At 38.6% G+C, this 12,959-nt stretch overlaps 1 protein-coding gene across 1 annotated transcript in view; it reads right to left on the reverse strand.

The window, feature by feature from the left end:
• Window positions 1-2,747: 2,747 nt before the first annotated feature.
• Window positions 2,748-12,959, reverse strand: part of TES (testin LIM domain protein) — a 28,914-nt gene continuing 18,702 nt past the window's right edge. Inside the window, exons 3-7 of the mRNA XM_035544368.2 lie at window positions 11,142-11,394; window positions 9,665-10,000; window positions 6,211-6,426; window positions 5,488-5,646; window positions 2,748-4,294 (exon numbers count right to left, since the gene is read on the reverse strand). Of these exons, the coding sequence (XP_035400261.1) occupies window positions 4,103-4,294; window positions 5,488-5,646; window positions 6,211-6,426; window positions 9,665-10,000; window positions 11,142-11,394 (1,156 nt within the window). The 3' untranslated portion in view covers window positions 2,748-4,102. The remainder of the gene's footprint in view (window positions 4,295-5,487; window positions 5,647-6,210; window positions 6,427-9,664; window positions 10,001-11,141; window positions 11,395-12,959) is intronic.

Raw genomic sequence — 12,959 nt, forward strand, 5'->3', positions numbered from 1 at the left:
GCAAGCAGCTGTTTGCAGGACTGCTGTGAATGGAATCACTGAACATCGCTCTGAGTGACTCTACTCACTGATGACTGCTAATGACACCTATGGTACAACTTTTATAGTGGAAAAGGATTTCAGCTGACGTTTAAAACCAGGCTTTAGTTGCCTGATATTTAGTTCAGGTTGACTACGACACACTTAATCACACGGACCTACGTCCAACAGCTGCCACGAAGAGGTCTGCACTGAAGTGACACCACAGGTCAGTGCTCGGGGCATTCTCCCTAAAGGTGTGAGGCAGAATTTGGTGCTAACCCAGTCAGGGTTATCAACAGGCTAAATGATGCAGGACTTAACTATAATCCCAATAGCATTTTACTTTGTCTCTAATTTTTGGTCACTAGGCACATTTCAAAATTTCAGGGAGTGATAGAAGCATATATGAAATCTGGTGAATTTAGGGAGTCTTGGAAAAGGTTGACTGCTGCTGCCATACATCAGGTTCTCAGATGTCTCTATTAAGTCAGTGATAGAATTGTCTTTTTGATGCTTGGTTCAAGCCACACAAAAAGATTGCAAGCGTGTGTTATTCTGTAAGAGACAAAAGAGGGGAGAGAGAGAAAAATAAAGAACAAACAACGTCTCTTAGTTCACTCCGGAGTTTGAATAAGACACCTCAAAGAGAATGAATCTGATGCATTGTTCATATTCTTTAACAACTCCCCAGAACCATATCTGTCTACTGTCACTATCAGTCATAGCTCTAATTAAATCAACTTCCATAGATCCTCCTTTATGCCAACATGAACGAGTTGTACTTGTATTTCAAATCCTTTACCAACTCTTGAAAAGAATATAACACAGTAGTGTTAACATCCAGACTAAATCATTCAGGAAAAAGGCTGCATACAGCTCTGCAGAACAGGCACAGCTCTTGGATTTCATATGTGGAGAATATGCATGTGTCATATTAGACTGCTCAAAACTATTTATCTGTGCTATAACACACAAGCACATATGAAGATTAATGTATGAGGTGGTATAATCCACAGAAAAAATAATAGGTACCTACAAATAGATACACATTACCATATTCACTTTATATGTATAGACACTTGGAAGGTTGCATACAAATGCTGTACGATTATCTATATATGAGGGAAAAATGCCGAGAATTAAAGAAAAAAAAATGTTGTTTGCAGCTATCAAGGAAGATGGCTCACCAAAGAATTTCTCTATTGCTAATTCAGTCATGTCTCAGTCATGTCATTGCATACCTCCCAGCCCACTTCTGCTCACCAATTCCTATTAAGTTGTTTTACTGTACAAACCTACTTGTTCTCCACAGCCTACTTGTTCTTAGCTGTGTTGCTAAGAACACAACTCCACTCCCAAGAAAACTCAGCTTGGAGTCATAACCTACAAAGTCTCAGTAGCTACATAAAATACAAAGCTGAACATAAAGACATGCAAAAGGCTACATCCTGAAGGTAAACTTGGGCTTTTCCTTCCCAGACATACTGATAATGACAAGGTGCTAGAGCCAAACTTGTCCTCTAGTATGAAACTGTCTTCATTTGGTAGTCATAATCCAAAGAGTTAAAACCAAGTAAGACACTGTCAGTGCCATGACAAACAGCTGCCTGAGTGCCTCTTCATGCTGTCTCTTGCAAATAATTAACTGTTCCTGAAAAGTATGTTTTTATAATAAGTACTTAAAAGGCTTTCTTACCAAAGACGTTCTATACTTCTACTCTTAAGAGCAGAAATTCAACTTTTGTATTTGGACTTCAAAGTTTCATCTGCAAAGTATGCAGTTTTATTCCCAAAGTATTTAGAAGATTCTGGGTTCTATTCTTAGCTTACAAAGATAAATAGAATAAAAGGATCTCCATGATAAAATAGCCAAAAAATACAAAAGGAAAAAAAAAAAAGACAACTGCCAATATTTTTTTTTACGGTAGTGACAGAATGAAGCCTCCTCAACAGTTGTTTTCAAGCTCCTATGTTTGCCCATCTTTCAGCTACCAAGAGAAGCATTATCCACAGGAACATAAATCCTTTCCTTGTTCCTTAGAAGAACTATTTACTGCTCCTAATTATCTCCTGATCTATTGCACAGTCACACAGCAGTATCTGTCTCCCCTCTATCATCTGCACATTACACTTGACCTCCCTGTGATATGATTCTTTCCAATTGTCCATTTGTGTCCATGTACATATATTAAATTTTGGCTACCCCATACCAGAAACACCTAGATGCATCAGATTCCCAAGAAAAGAGCCATAAGGGAGCAAACAAATATATATCTCATGCCGATGTTGTATATTTGCTGTACTCACAAAGCACTTCAATTTCTCAGCACCCAACTATTCTCACAGCTCATCTGTGAATTCAAAACTTCCTGTCCCATGTCTTAAAATATAACCTATGGTTTCCAGCAATAACCTCAGTTATGTGAACAAGAAATGAATGTGAACAATGAATGTGAACAAAAGTTAGTGTGAATTTACTTTTTGTTCAAAAGCTTTTGAAGTTGTGTATCTGTTTGAACTAGACCCATTGTTTTGCACCTAAGTGCATCCACATTATTGCATGCAACAATAAGCACTTGACATTACTTCCAGTAAAACTTAAGGCCTGTAATATTGCCAAAGCTAAACAGATATTTAGGAATATTTCCCTTCCTCTGCCCCCTCCCCCCCCCCCCAAAAAAAAAAAAAAGCAATTCAGAAAGAACTGAATCAGCAGACAACTCAAGTAAGCAACACTAATTTTTATTTGCAAGTGTTACAACACAGGCATTATAAACCGAAAAACAAACAAACAAACCCCCCCTGAAAACTTGCATAGTTTCTTTCTTTCTTTTTTTTTTTTTTCAGGCCAAAGATGCTTTATTCACTGTTTGGCACAGAGCTAACAATTTTCACTGTAGATCTGTAATCTTTAAGGGGAGGTGGAAAAAAAAAAAAAAAAGACCACCATAAGAAGCAACTCATTTGGTTTATCTAGTAAGCAAACCTGATACACAGCTTTGTTTTTTTTTTTATTATTTTTTTATTTTTTTTTTTTAACTCAAATACTGGAAGCTTTCTGGTAGAGAATTCTTCCTGCTTTGGTTGGAACTTACAATTCAAAAGCCTAAGTATGAACCTTTTGCAGCATGACTTATCCATATGGTATTGTGCCATGTCCCTCTGATAGAAGGCACAATGTATGAAAAGCACATTCATGAAAAACAGAAGCCAGTTCTGAAAGGATAAGAGTGACAACCACAAATGGCGGTGGATCATTTTTTTTTTAATTTGTGAAAGACCTCCCTTTATATTTCCCTCTACCTTCTCCTCCCCTCCAAAAAAAAAACAAACAAAAAAAACACAGAAAAGACAGAAGCAAAAAAAAAAAGAAACCGCTACAAAGTAACTTCTATATTCATAAAATGAAAACTTCTCCATGCATGAAAAGTTATAAGAAGGAAACATGAGCTAAAACAGTTTTTCCACTGGTGTAGAGTTACTTTACAAAGTAGATATGAATAGTCACTACTCCTCAATAATCCATGCGTCAGCAACGAACAAAAAACTACATTTTTTTTTAAACCCACAAACTTCATTCTCCCTCCCCACTTCAGGTTTAGTGGACTATGTGGCAGTAAAGCTGATCATTTTGTCTAAAGTGCTTGATGAAAGCTGAGAAACTTTAAGACATGATAAATTAATTTGGCAAACTGAAAGTGGAAGAGCTACATGATCATATAACACAAGAAAAAATGGACCACTTTCATGTTTTCTTCTTTCATTACACAAGACACAGCAAAAAGATCCTTCATGGTGAAGAGCTCCCTTAAAGTGTATAGAGTTCGTAACACACTTTTCCCTACATTTCTGATATATGAAGACATTTGACATAAGACTCAGGAACAAAATCCCAAAGAAGAAAGTGTTATAGCTAAGGAATGAAAATTACACAGCAAGTTTTAGTCACTAAAAACAATCTTTGGGAAAATGCTATTTAGTACTTTCAATATCTTTAAATGCCCAGGTACTATGTATTTTTACAGTAGAAATGCAAGAGCCTTTGGAACACAGCAATGCTTAGTTTTGTGCATGTCTTCTCTTACGACATCATCTTTTTCTTACATTCCACTGAGCAAAAGACCATCCCCTCCACCGGCATAAACTTCTGGCCAATTAAGCACTTGCTACAACAGGAACATAAGAAACATTCCTCCGTAGCATGCCAATTGAAGTTGTTGTATGTCACACGTTGAACTTCGGGATCTATAGCATTATGACAGCCTTGGCAGATCTGTTTAGAGAAAAAGTCAAACAAACAAAAAAATCACTTAAACGAAGCATGCACAACCTCTCTACAACTCCAACAAAAAATGGAATTCTTAGATGTTTTCAAAGAATACAGACAAGTGTCAAAAGAAGCCTTTGAAATAAGTCTTCAGCTTTTGATTTTTCCTTTATTTTTAAACCATAGTTTCTGACCAAAATGTGGTTGACGAAAAAAAAAAAAACAGATTAAAAACATACATAGGAAGTCAGCTGCTGCTGGGACTAAGCTTAAGACAGTTATGGTGGTTATGATTTCCCAGTGCCCAAAGCAGGATAAGGGCTTGTCACACCCAACACAGATCTTCATATATTAACCCACGCATTTGAAGAGATCAGTTACAAATATATGCTCCTGTGCATTGGCAGCTATAAAGGCATGCCAAAGAATTAAAGGATATTAGAAAGTCTTGGATGGAATACATCTTGAGCTCCGGTTGCCAAAGATCATTTTCTAGATCTCAGGGCCATAGTGTTTTAAGAGAGAAAAGCCTCTCTGGAAGAGAATTCCTTACACCTAGCTTAGAAAAAGGTATCAGCCACCAGATGATAACAGTTTTTTTCTCCATTAACTATACAAACAGCCTAAATGCAGAAAAGACTGAACTCCCAATTAATAGCTAGTTAACTGGTATAGATGGACGGACTATCACTTCAGATTAGAGCTCATAACTAAGAACTGAGAACTAGCATCCTTTCACAATTTCTTGCCTTTATCCAGTGAGTCAGTCTCCTGTGTAACTCATGGGCTTAGAAATACAGAGAAACAATGTACTTAGATTGTGGTTGCCATAACAAGCTTTCAGCAAACCAGATGAAGTCATAACCTGCTGGTCACAATGAACACGAACTAGACACTTAGCAGCATTGCTCATTTTCACATACTTTACTTCTCCTATTACACAATCCTGCTTCAACACTGGTAAAATTAAAGATATTTTCTGAACCACTTCCCCACTCCTAAAGTCAAGTTTATGTATTCACAGAGTGGTACCTGTCTGCTTTCAATGTTTCTTTCAAAGGCAAAAAGAGACGACCATTTTGGACCTACACTTATATTGAATTTACACATTTCAAATACTCCCACTGTGGGAAGAAGGTAAGAGTTTCAAGCTCTTCAAGTTCTCTTCCTTCACAGCATTGTGTCTGCGAGGATCTTACCGCAGCATGGTTCTTCACGTAGCATGGTTTACAGACTGGCTTGTCATTCACCATTACATAGATTTCTCCAGCCAAAACGCAGTCACAGTCAAAACAGCAGAAGTGTTTCAGATGCCAGTTTTGACCTTCTGCTTGAGTATATTCATTGCTGAATATTAGCTATGAGGAAAATGCACAAACATTAATATAGGAAATGCTATTCAAATACCTGTATTAAAGCTAGCCTCAGGATGTTCTGTAATTTGCAAGGAACTGATGGCTGTTCTCCCGTTTCAAATGACTTCAACAAAAGTGAAAGTATCCACTTGTTTGACCGTTTTCCAAAGCCTCTGTTTCATTTATTAAGAGCCGGTAGATACCAAAGACATCAGGCAGGCTGTTCTCTGTGCATTGCTTAAGGTGTAATTTAGTGAGGTGCTCCCCCTAGCGCACTTCCTGAGCAAACAACTGTGCAACTGGGACTTGATACAAGACTTACTCTCATGTATATGCCCATATCCTATGCTCCTGTAGACTACACAAAACCCCCCTCCGAATCCAAAACAAACTATGGAACCTCTTGGAAGCAGTGTCCATATCAGTTGCAGTTCCTTGCAACTACGATCAGCTAAAACTGGTAAAATGATGTTAGGGCCCCTGTGCTGAAATATTTTAGGAAAGTTTTATTAGCTTTTCAGTACCACAAACTTGTGCGCTTAAACAAAGGACTGGGATACTTCCTACCTCGTCACATCCAGCACAGCGGGGTTTTTCACTGTCACAATAATGTCTTCCACAGTACAGATTGCCATTCTTCCAGAAATAGATCATGTCTACTAGAAGTTCACTGCAGGTGCAACAGACAAAACAAGCTGGGTGCCATAATTTGTCATATCCTGCACGTTCCGCATAGACAGCTGGGTCACCTTCTTTCATGCTCAGTTTGCAGCGATAGCAGGACTGGAAAGAGGTTATTAAAAATTAAATAATTATTTGAAGAGGTATGTTTATAGAAATTCCACATTACCTAAATATTTAATCAATCCCACTTGCCCATACTGAACCTACAGTATTGATTTACTTCCACAATCGGATAGTGATGTGACGTATGTCATAGCACAGCAGTTGTCACATCACGATGATGCATATTACACTGACAACACTAGTGTTACTTAGATGGATTATTATATTTTGCAATATTCACAGTCTTGTAACTACTGTGAATATTTATAAATTTTAATTGCCTTTTGGATTTTTGAGCATGTGACACTCACAGAACATAAAGAGTAAGAAGCCTCCATCAAAGGTAACCAAGTAGACCTAGACAAGTATACATAACAAAGCTATGGCTGTGTACTTATAGGTCATAAGCAAAAAGTAATCAAGCCTTATCTGCAGCACTGGTGAGGAAAGATCACGAGTGGTGTCCCGCAGGGCTCAGTACTGGGGCCAGTTCTCTTCACTATCTTTATCAATGATCTGGACAAGGGGATTGAGTTCACCCTCAGTAAGCTTGCAAACACCAACCTATGCACAAGTGTTGATTTGGTCAAGGGTAGGAGGGCTCTGCAGAGGGATCTGGACAGGCTGGACTGACGGGCCAAGGCAAACTGTATGAGGTTCAACAAGGCTAAATGCCTGGTCCTGCACTTGGGGCACAACAACCCCATGCAGCGCTACAGGCTGGTGGAAGAGTGGCTGGAAAGCTGCCCACTGGAAAGGGACATGGGCGTTGATTTGGTCAATAACCAACTGAATGTGAGCCAGCAGTGTGCTCAGGTGGCTGATGACATCCTGCCTTGTATCAGAAACCGTGTGGCCAACAGGACCAGGGAGGTGATTGTCCCTCTGGGCTCAGCTCTGTTGAGGCTGCACCTCGAGTACTGTGTTCAGTGTTGGGCCCCTCACTATAAGAAGGACAGTGAGGTGCTTGAGCATTTGCAAAGAAGGGCAACGAAGCTGGTGAAGGGTCTAGAGAACAAGTCTTACGAGAAACAGATGAGGGAGCTGGAGTTGTTTAGTCTGGAGAAGAGGATGCTCAGGGGAGACCTTATTGCTCTTTACAATTACCTTAAAGAAGGCTACAGTGAGGTGGGGAATCGGTCTCTTCTCTCAAGCACTAAACAATACAAAACAATAGGAAATGGCCTAAGTTGCACCGGGGAGGTTTAAATTGAATATTAGGAAATACTTCTTCACTGAAATGGTTGTGAAGGATTGGAACAGGCTGCCCAGGGAAATAGTTGAGTCACCATCCCTGGAGGTCTGCAAAAAACACGTAGGTGTAGTGCTTAGTGCAGTGGTTTAATGGTGGACGTTACAGTGCTAGGTTAAAGGTTGGACCAGATGATCTTATAGAGTTTTTTTTCCAACCTAAATGATTCTATGAAAAAAAAAAAAGTTGTGAACATTTGAAAAACTCATTCTGTTTAAAGCTGCATTTTAGGAATGCTAGTCATTTATGGCTATTATACAATATTTTGTGATACACAATTCTGGAGTGGGAAAGTAATTACGGAAAAGGGACTACAAAGTTTACAGACATTGGAACCATTTCTGCTGTAGCTATGAGTTCATAGCTGATCTTGTGCTCGATACCTGCTTAGAGAAAGGGTTTTGTCATCAAGTCAAAGAACACAGGTGGTTTATGTAATGGAAACAGAAGTTTTAATCTATGATTTAATCATCAGTCTGGTACATCCTGCACTCCAGTTGGTCTGTGGACTGGGTTTAACATCCTGGAAAGGTTATCTCCACAATCCACACTACCACAAGTCCAGCCACAAATGGTCTGAGTTTCTGACTGTGTGTGCATACGTATGTACACACACACACATCCCCACACTTGCTTCAGATGAGCAAATGAAAATATACACAGAAAGACATCAAAAGTGGAGAAAAAATAGCTTATAGAACATATGAAAGCAGAGGTACAAATGTATATAAAACTTTTTGACTCTTCTTTCTACTCCAGACTCATAATCCAAAATGAGTCAAGTAGAAGGTGTATTTATAGTACAGACCCAGATCAGTGCAAGATGATCCATTTACCTACCACTTGCAAAATCCTCAGCCTAGAAGGCTAAGAGACAAAGAGAATTGCTGCTTTCGATGATTTTTTTCTGATGTATTTGCTGAAATTTAGAATTTACTAAATGTAAAGGTTATTCTGCTGAATACCAGATTTGTAATTCAGCTTTTAATTGTGACAAAATCATTCTTTAAACAAAAAACACACAAAGGCAATTATTATAAGTACGTTTACATTAGTAGTGGAGACCTGATTTTATCTTTTTAAAATCAGGTTTAAAATAATTGCAATCTGTTACAGACTAGTAACATTTGTGGACGTCAAAGTATAGGAGCTTTTGTCATTGATGTGAAGGTCTAACATCAGAAAACAATGGAAGACTGCTTAAAGAACCACTGGAAAGAAACTAGTTTAATGTTACTTCAGTTATCCGACCCTTAGTTTGTGTTCGTAATTGGTACCTGAGCCAGGCACAGCAGAATTTTGTTTCATTGGTAAAGCTTTATCAAGGCTGTACTTTTAGGAATATTAATGAAGTTATGTAAAATTAACCTCATTTTTTTGGTGAGCTATTACGCAGCAGAAATCGGATGTCAATGGGGAAAAATACTTCCGATTTTGAAAAGAAAACTAGTCAAAGCAGCTCTTATATTGTTTGGCTTGTTGGAGACGGAAGGGAGAGGTGTTACCTTATTATTACTTAGTTTCATTTAGTTTTAAGCACAATTTGACAAGTGGGCAATTTTGATGCTCTTCTAAGAAAGAAAACAGTCTATCACAAACTAAAATTAAACTAAACTCTTCAAGAAGAGAAAAGTGTAGCAGTCAGTCCATAAGATTATACACTTTTCTTGACTGTTATTCTGTAAAAGCCAAGCCATCCTGCTATTTTTCCAAGCTAGCTCCCCCCCCCCCTTTTTTTTTTTTTGTAATGAGCATGAGAAAGTCATCTGGGATCTGGGAAGTTATTTACTCCACCATACTAAATACTGACAGAAACCAGAAGTTCTGAGCAGACATTAACAATGTTTTCCAATTCCCCTTCTTTCTTTCCATCCCCAGATTTTCCCTATTCCAAATGAACAAATTCATTGAATTAAAATGACTAAAGAGAACACTCAAATGGTAATCTACCTTCTTGCTGTGTCTTTTCTTTCTTATACTTACATACTGAGATGCCTTCTGATCTGCTGACTTGTCCTCCATTGCTCCCACAGCAGCTGAGGTGCTTCTGTCACCACTGTTCACGTTATTCTTGTCAGTAGCTTTAGTTTCCACCTCACCAGGGAGCTTGACATCTCCTACACCAAGAGCCTCAGTTTTGTACTTCTTCACAAACTGTTCCATCTGTTTAACTTCATTGGGGGATAGCTCGTGGCATTTTGAAGGATCCTGATCGTGAGCAGGCAGCTGCTTAGCCAACTGCTTCTTCCTGTACTGCGCGCCTTCCGAGCCAGCAACAGGCTGTTTCTCCTTTGGTAGCATCTGCATATACTGTCTAGCCTAAACCAGGAGGAATTAGATATCAGATGCCATTTCAACTGTAGACCTATCCTTTCAAGCAAGCAAATGACTAAAATAATTTCTACTGTTTTTAACATGTTTCTGTTGCTAGCAACAAGGTCCTTTATATAAACATTAAGCTATTGAAACACAGTAGATAGAGACAAAATACAGCAGAAGCATTAACTGGCTTCTTCCCGAAGTAAAAAACAGGCTTCCTTTTAAGCTTTTTAAAACATGTACAATATGTAGAGTTATTACTTTTCAGGGTAAACAATAATTAGCATTTTACACAGCACTTTGTCTGTTCAAAGCTGTTTAAAACTACTGATTACCAGTACAGCTTTAAGAAGTTGAAGCTGAAATAGCTTGCCTGTGGCACACAGCCCATTGCAGAAATAATTCTAGCAAAGAAAAAAAAAAGCGCTCTCGTTTTAATAAAGCAAGGACAAGCGTAAAAATGAGAACGGTAACTCAATGTTAAGTAACAGGGTTACACAAGGTTTGATTCATTCATTGAAAGAGGCTATTTAGATAGGCAGGTCAGAGATAACTTGATTCCAGCATAGATCACACAACACTGCAGTACAATTAACAATCAAAGCTTGAAAAGCAAAGCAAAAATCCTCAGAAGGCTATCTAACATCTCATCTACTTGAGCTGCAAGCATACTAGAAGAGAGCTCTTCTTTGAGATGTCAACACTGAACTTGTTCTTACCATATACAGTAAAAGCCCTATACAAGACTGTGTTCCCCTTAAGTTTAAACCATGACATAAATTGCTTTGGGACACATGTGCACACAATTCTAAGCACACACTCCATGCAAATTTTTCAAGTTGACTGAAAGACAGGCTTGAGAAGTTGCAGTCCAGGGACCTCAGATAGGAATAAGAGTTATCTGCCATTAAAAAAAACATCTCCCCGGTTCTCAGGAAGTTCCTCAGAGTAACATGCATATCTGCAAGATTGTATAGGCAAGGCTCAGTAAACAGGCACCATATTTTTAGTTTTGAGGAGAAAGAAAAAAAAGAAGAGGTACACACAGAAGAACTACAACAGGCAGATTTCTAGTAAGGTGGACTTCTTCTCTCCCATCAACTCCTGCCTTGAACACAAAGAAAAAGAGGGTCTGACTTACAAGTGTCTGATTCTGAACAGGAGGAGCCCACTCATAAGTCACAGTATTGATGGATATGTTCTTCTTGGCTGGCACTGGATTAGTCAGTATCATCACATTACGTTTATACATGGGAATGCCATCATTTTTCAGCTTTGCAATGAGGGTTGTGTATTTTGTATCTTCAAAGAGTTTTCCCACTTTCCGATCCTCCTCATTGCTTGTGAGAACATCGTGCTCTTCCTGGCCACATTTGCAGTTGCGGCATATTTTTCTGAAATTTATGGAAACAAAGTTATAGTCGCAGTTGCAAACTACATCTCACACTAGCTGCATGTGCAGCAACAACATCACCGGGAACCCAAAACCTTGTTTTCAGTGCTTTGATAAAGAATATCCTTCAAAGGTGTTTGACAAATTACAGAGGAACTTGTATATTCCTTAATTTCTACTGTTATATTATTTGTTCACTGATACCGTAATCAGATATAGATATCAGCCAACTACATTAGTACATTTTTAATAAGGTATTACATCATTTCTTCAGTTATGTCACAGTACTGACCATGCACATACATGTCCATGATCACCCACATATCAGATTTGTCATGGGTAGTCACACAACTTATACCGTAAGTACATCAACATGACCCCCAGCAATCATTTATTTGTGCTCTTATTTTTTTTTTTGATTCCCTTCATACATTCCAAATGACACACACTGTGTGATTTCTCCATATGCATATTTGGTTATCACAGGGTTACTACCAAGGGGAAACAAAAGTTTCCTGGAAAGGGAAATGAGCATACAGCCATATACACAGTGCAAACAGAACATGATGCGATTAAAGTTCAGCATTTAAAAGAGAAGGTGAGAGAAGAGTCACTAGCTTATATGGATGAAGTATTTCAGACAGCTCCGAACCAAGTCAGAGGTACTTTGGTGAATGCTGTGAAGACAATTTTCACAGATAACATCCTTAAAAGGTAGGTTTCACTTACTCAGATAAATGGAAATATTCCTTATATACAACAAAACACATCAGAACTCCTTTGATTAAGGGACATTAGATTACCTTAAGCATAACTAAACAATTCACATTTAATACCTTAATTAGTTACCTTGGCTTACACAAGCTAGTTCACCGTTTATTAATGGCTTTCCCAGAGCTTCCACTCAAAACAGTCAGCCATGGTATATGGAAATTAGTGAAGCTGTCTGTTTACCACTGGTTGTTCTTATAACCTGAGAGAACAGATCAACCTTCTGGATCTCTTGAGCCTGAAGAGCGAACAGTATTTTACCCCACAACTTATTCTTCACATAGTGAATACCATCAAGCTGCTATCTATAAAACACTTCTCAACTCTGCTTGCCAAAAGCCACCTCTCATATTGTTCTGCAACTTACTACCCAAAGCCTTGAAGACAAGATCCATGCCTTATCTTAAGATATGTAACAGGTACGTGGCAGGAACATGCCCGTGACTACAAAGGCAATGGGAAAGGGAGGAAGAGGGAGGAGGTGCCTATAACTGGTCACGGGAAGTGATGCACAGCCAGCCCCAAAGTTATGCACTTCACCATGCTACCATTTCAGTGTGTGATGGGAGCAGCCCCGGTCATGCAGTGATACAACCATCATTTCCTAAGTTACAAAGCCCACTCCAAACAAAAATTAGTCAGTTCTGCTACAGAAGTCACTTTGCTCTAAAAACAGCTAACAAAACAACATCATGCAAAACAGACTCCTCTTTACAACACAGAAAACTTAGAGATAACTACAAAGTAAAAACGTAGGCTGATTGCTTGTGTGACTTCCAGCTCATTCCCGCAACA

The sequence above is a fragment of the Cygnus atratus genome, chromosome 1, assembly GCF_013377495.2.
Source record: "Cygnus atratus isolate AKBS03 ecotype Queensland, Australia chromosome 1, CAtr_DNAZoo_HiC_assembly, whole genome shotgun sequence".
Lineage (NCBI taxonomy): Eukaryota > Metazoa > Chordata > Aves > Anseriformes > Anatidae > Cygnus > Cygnus atratus.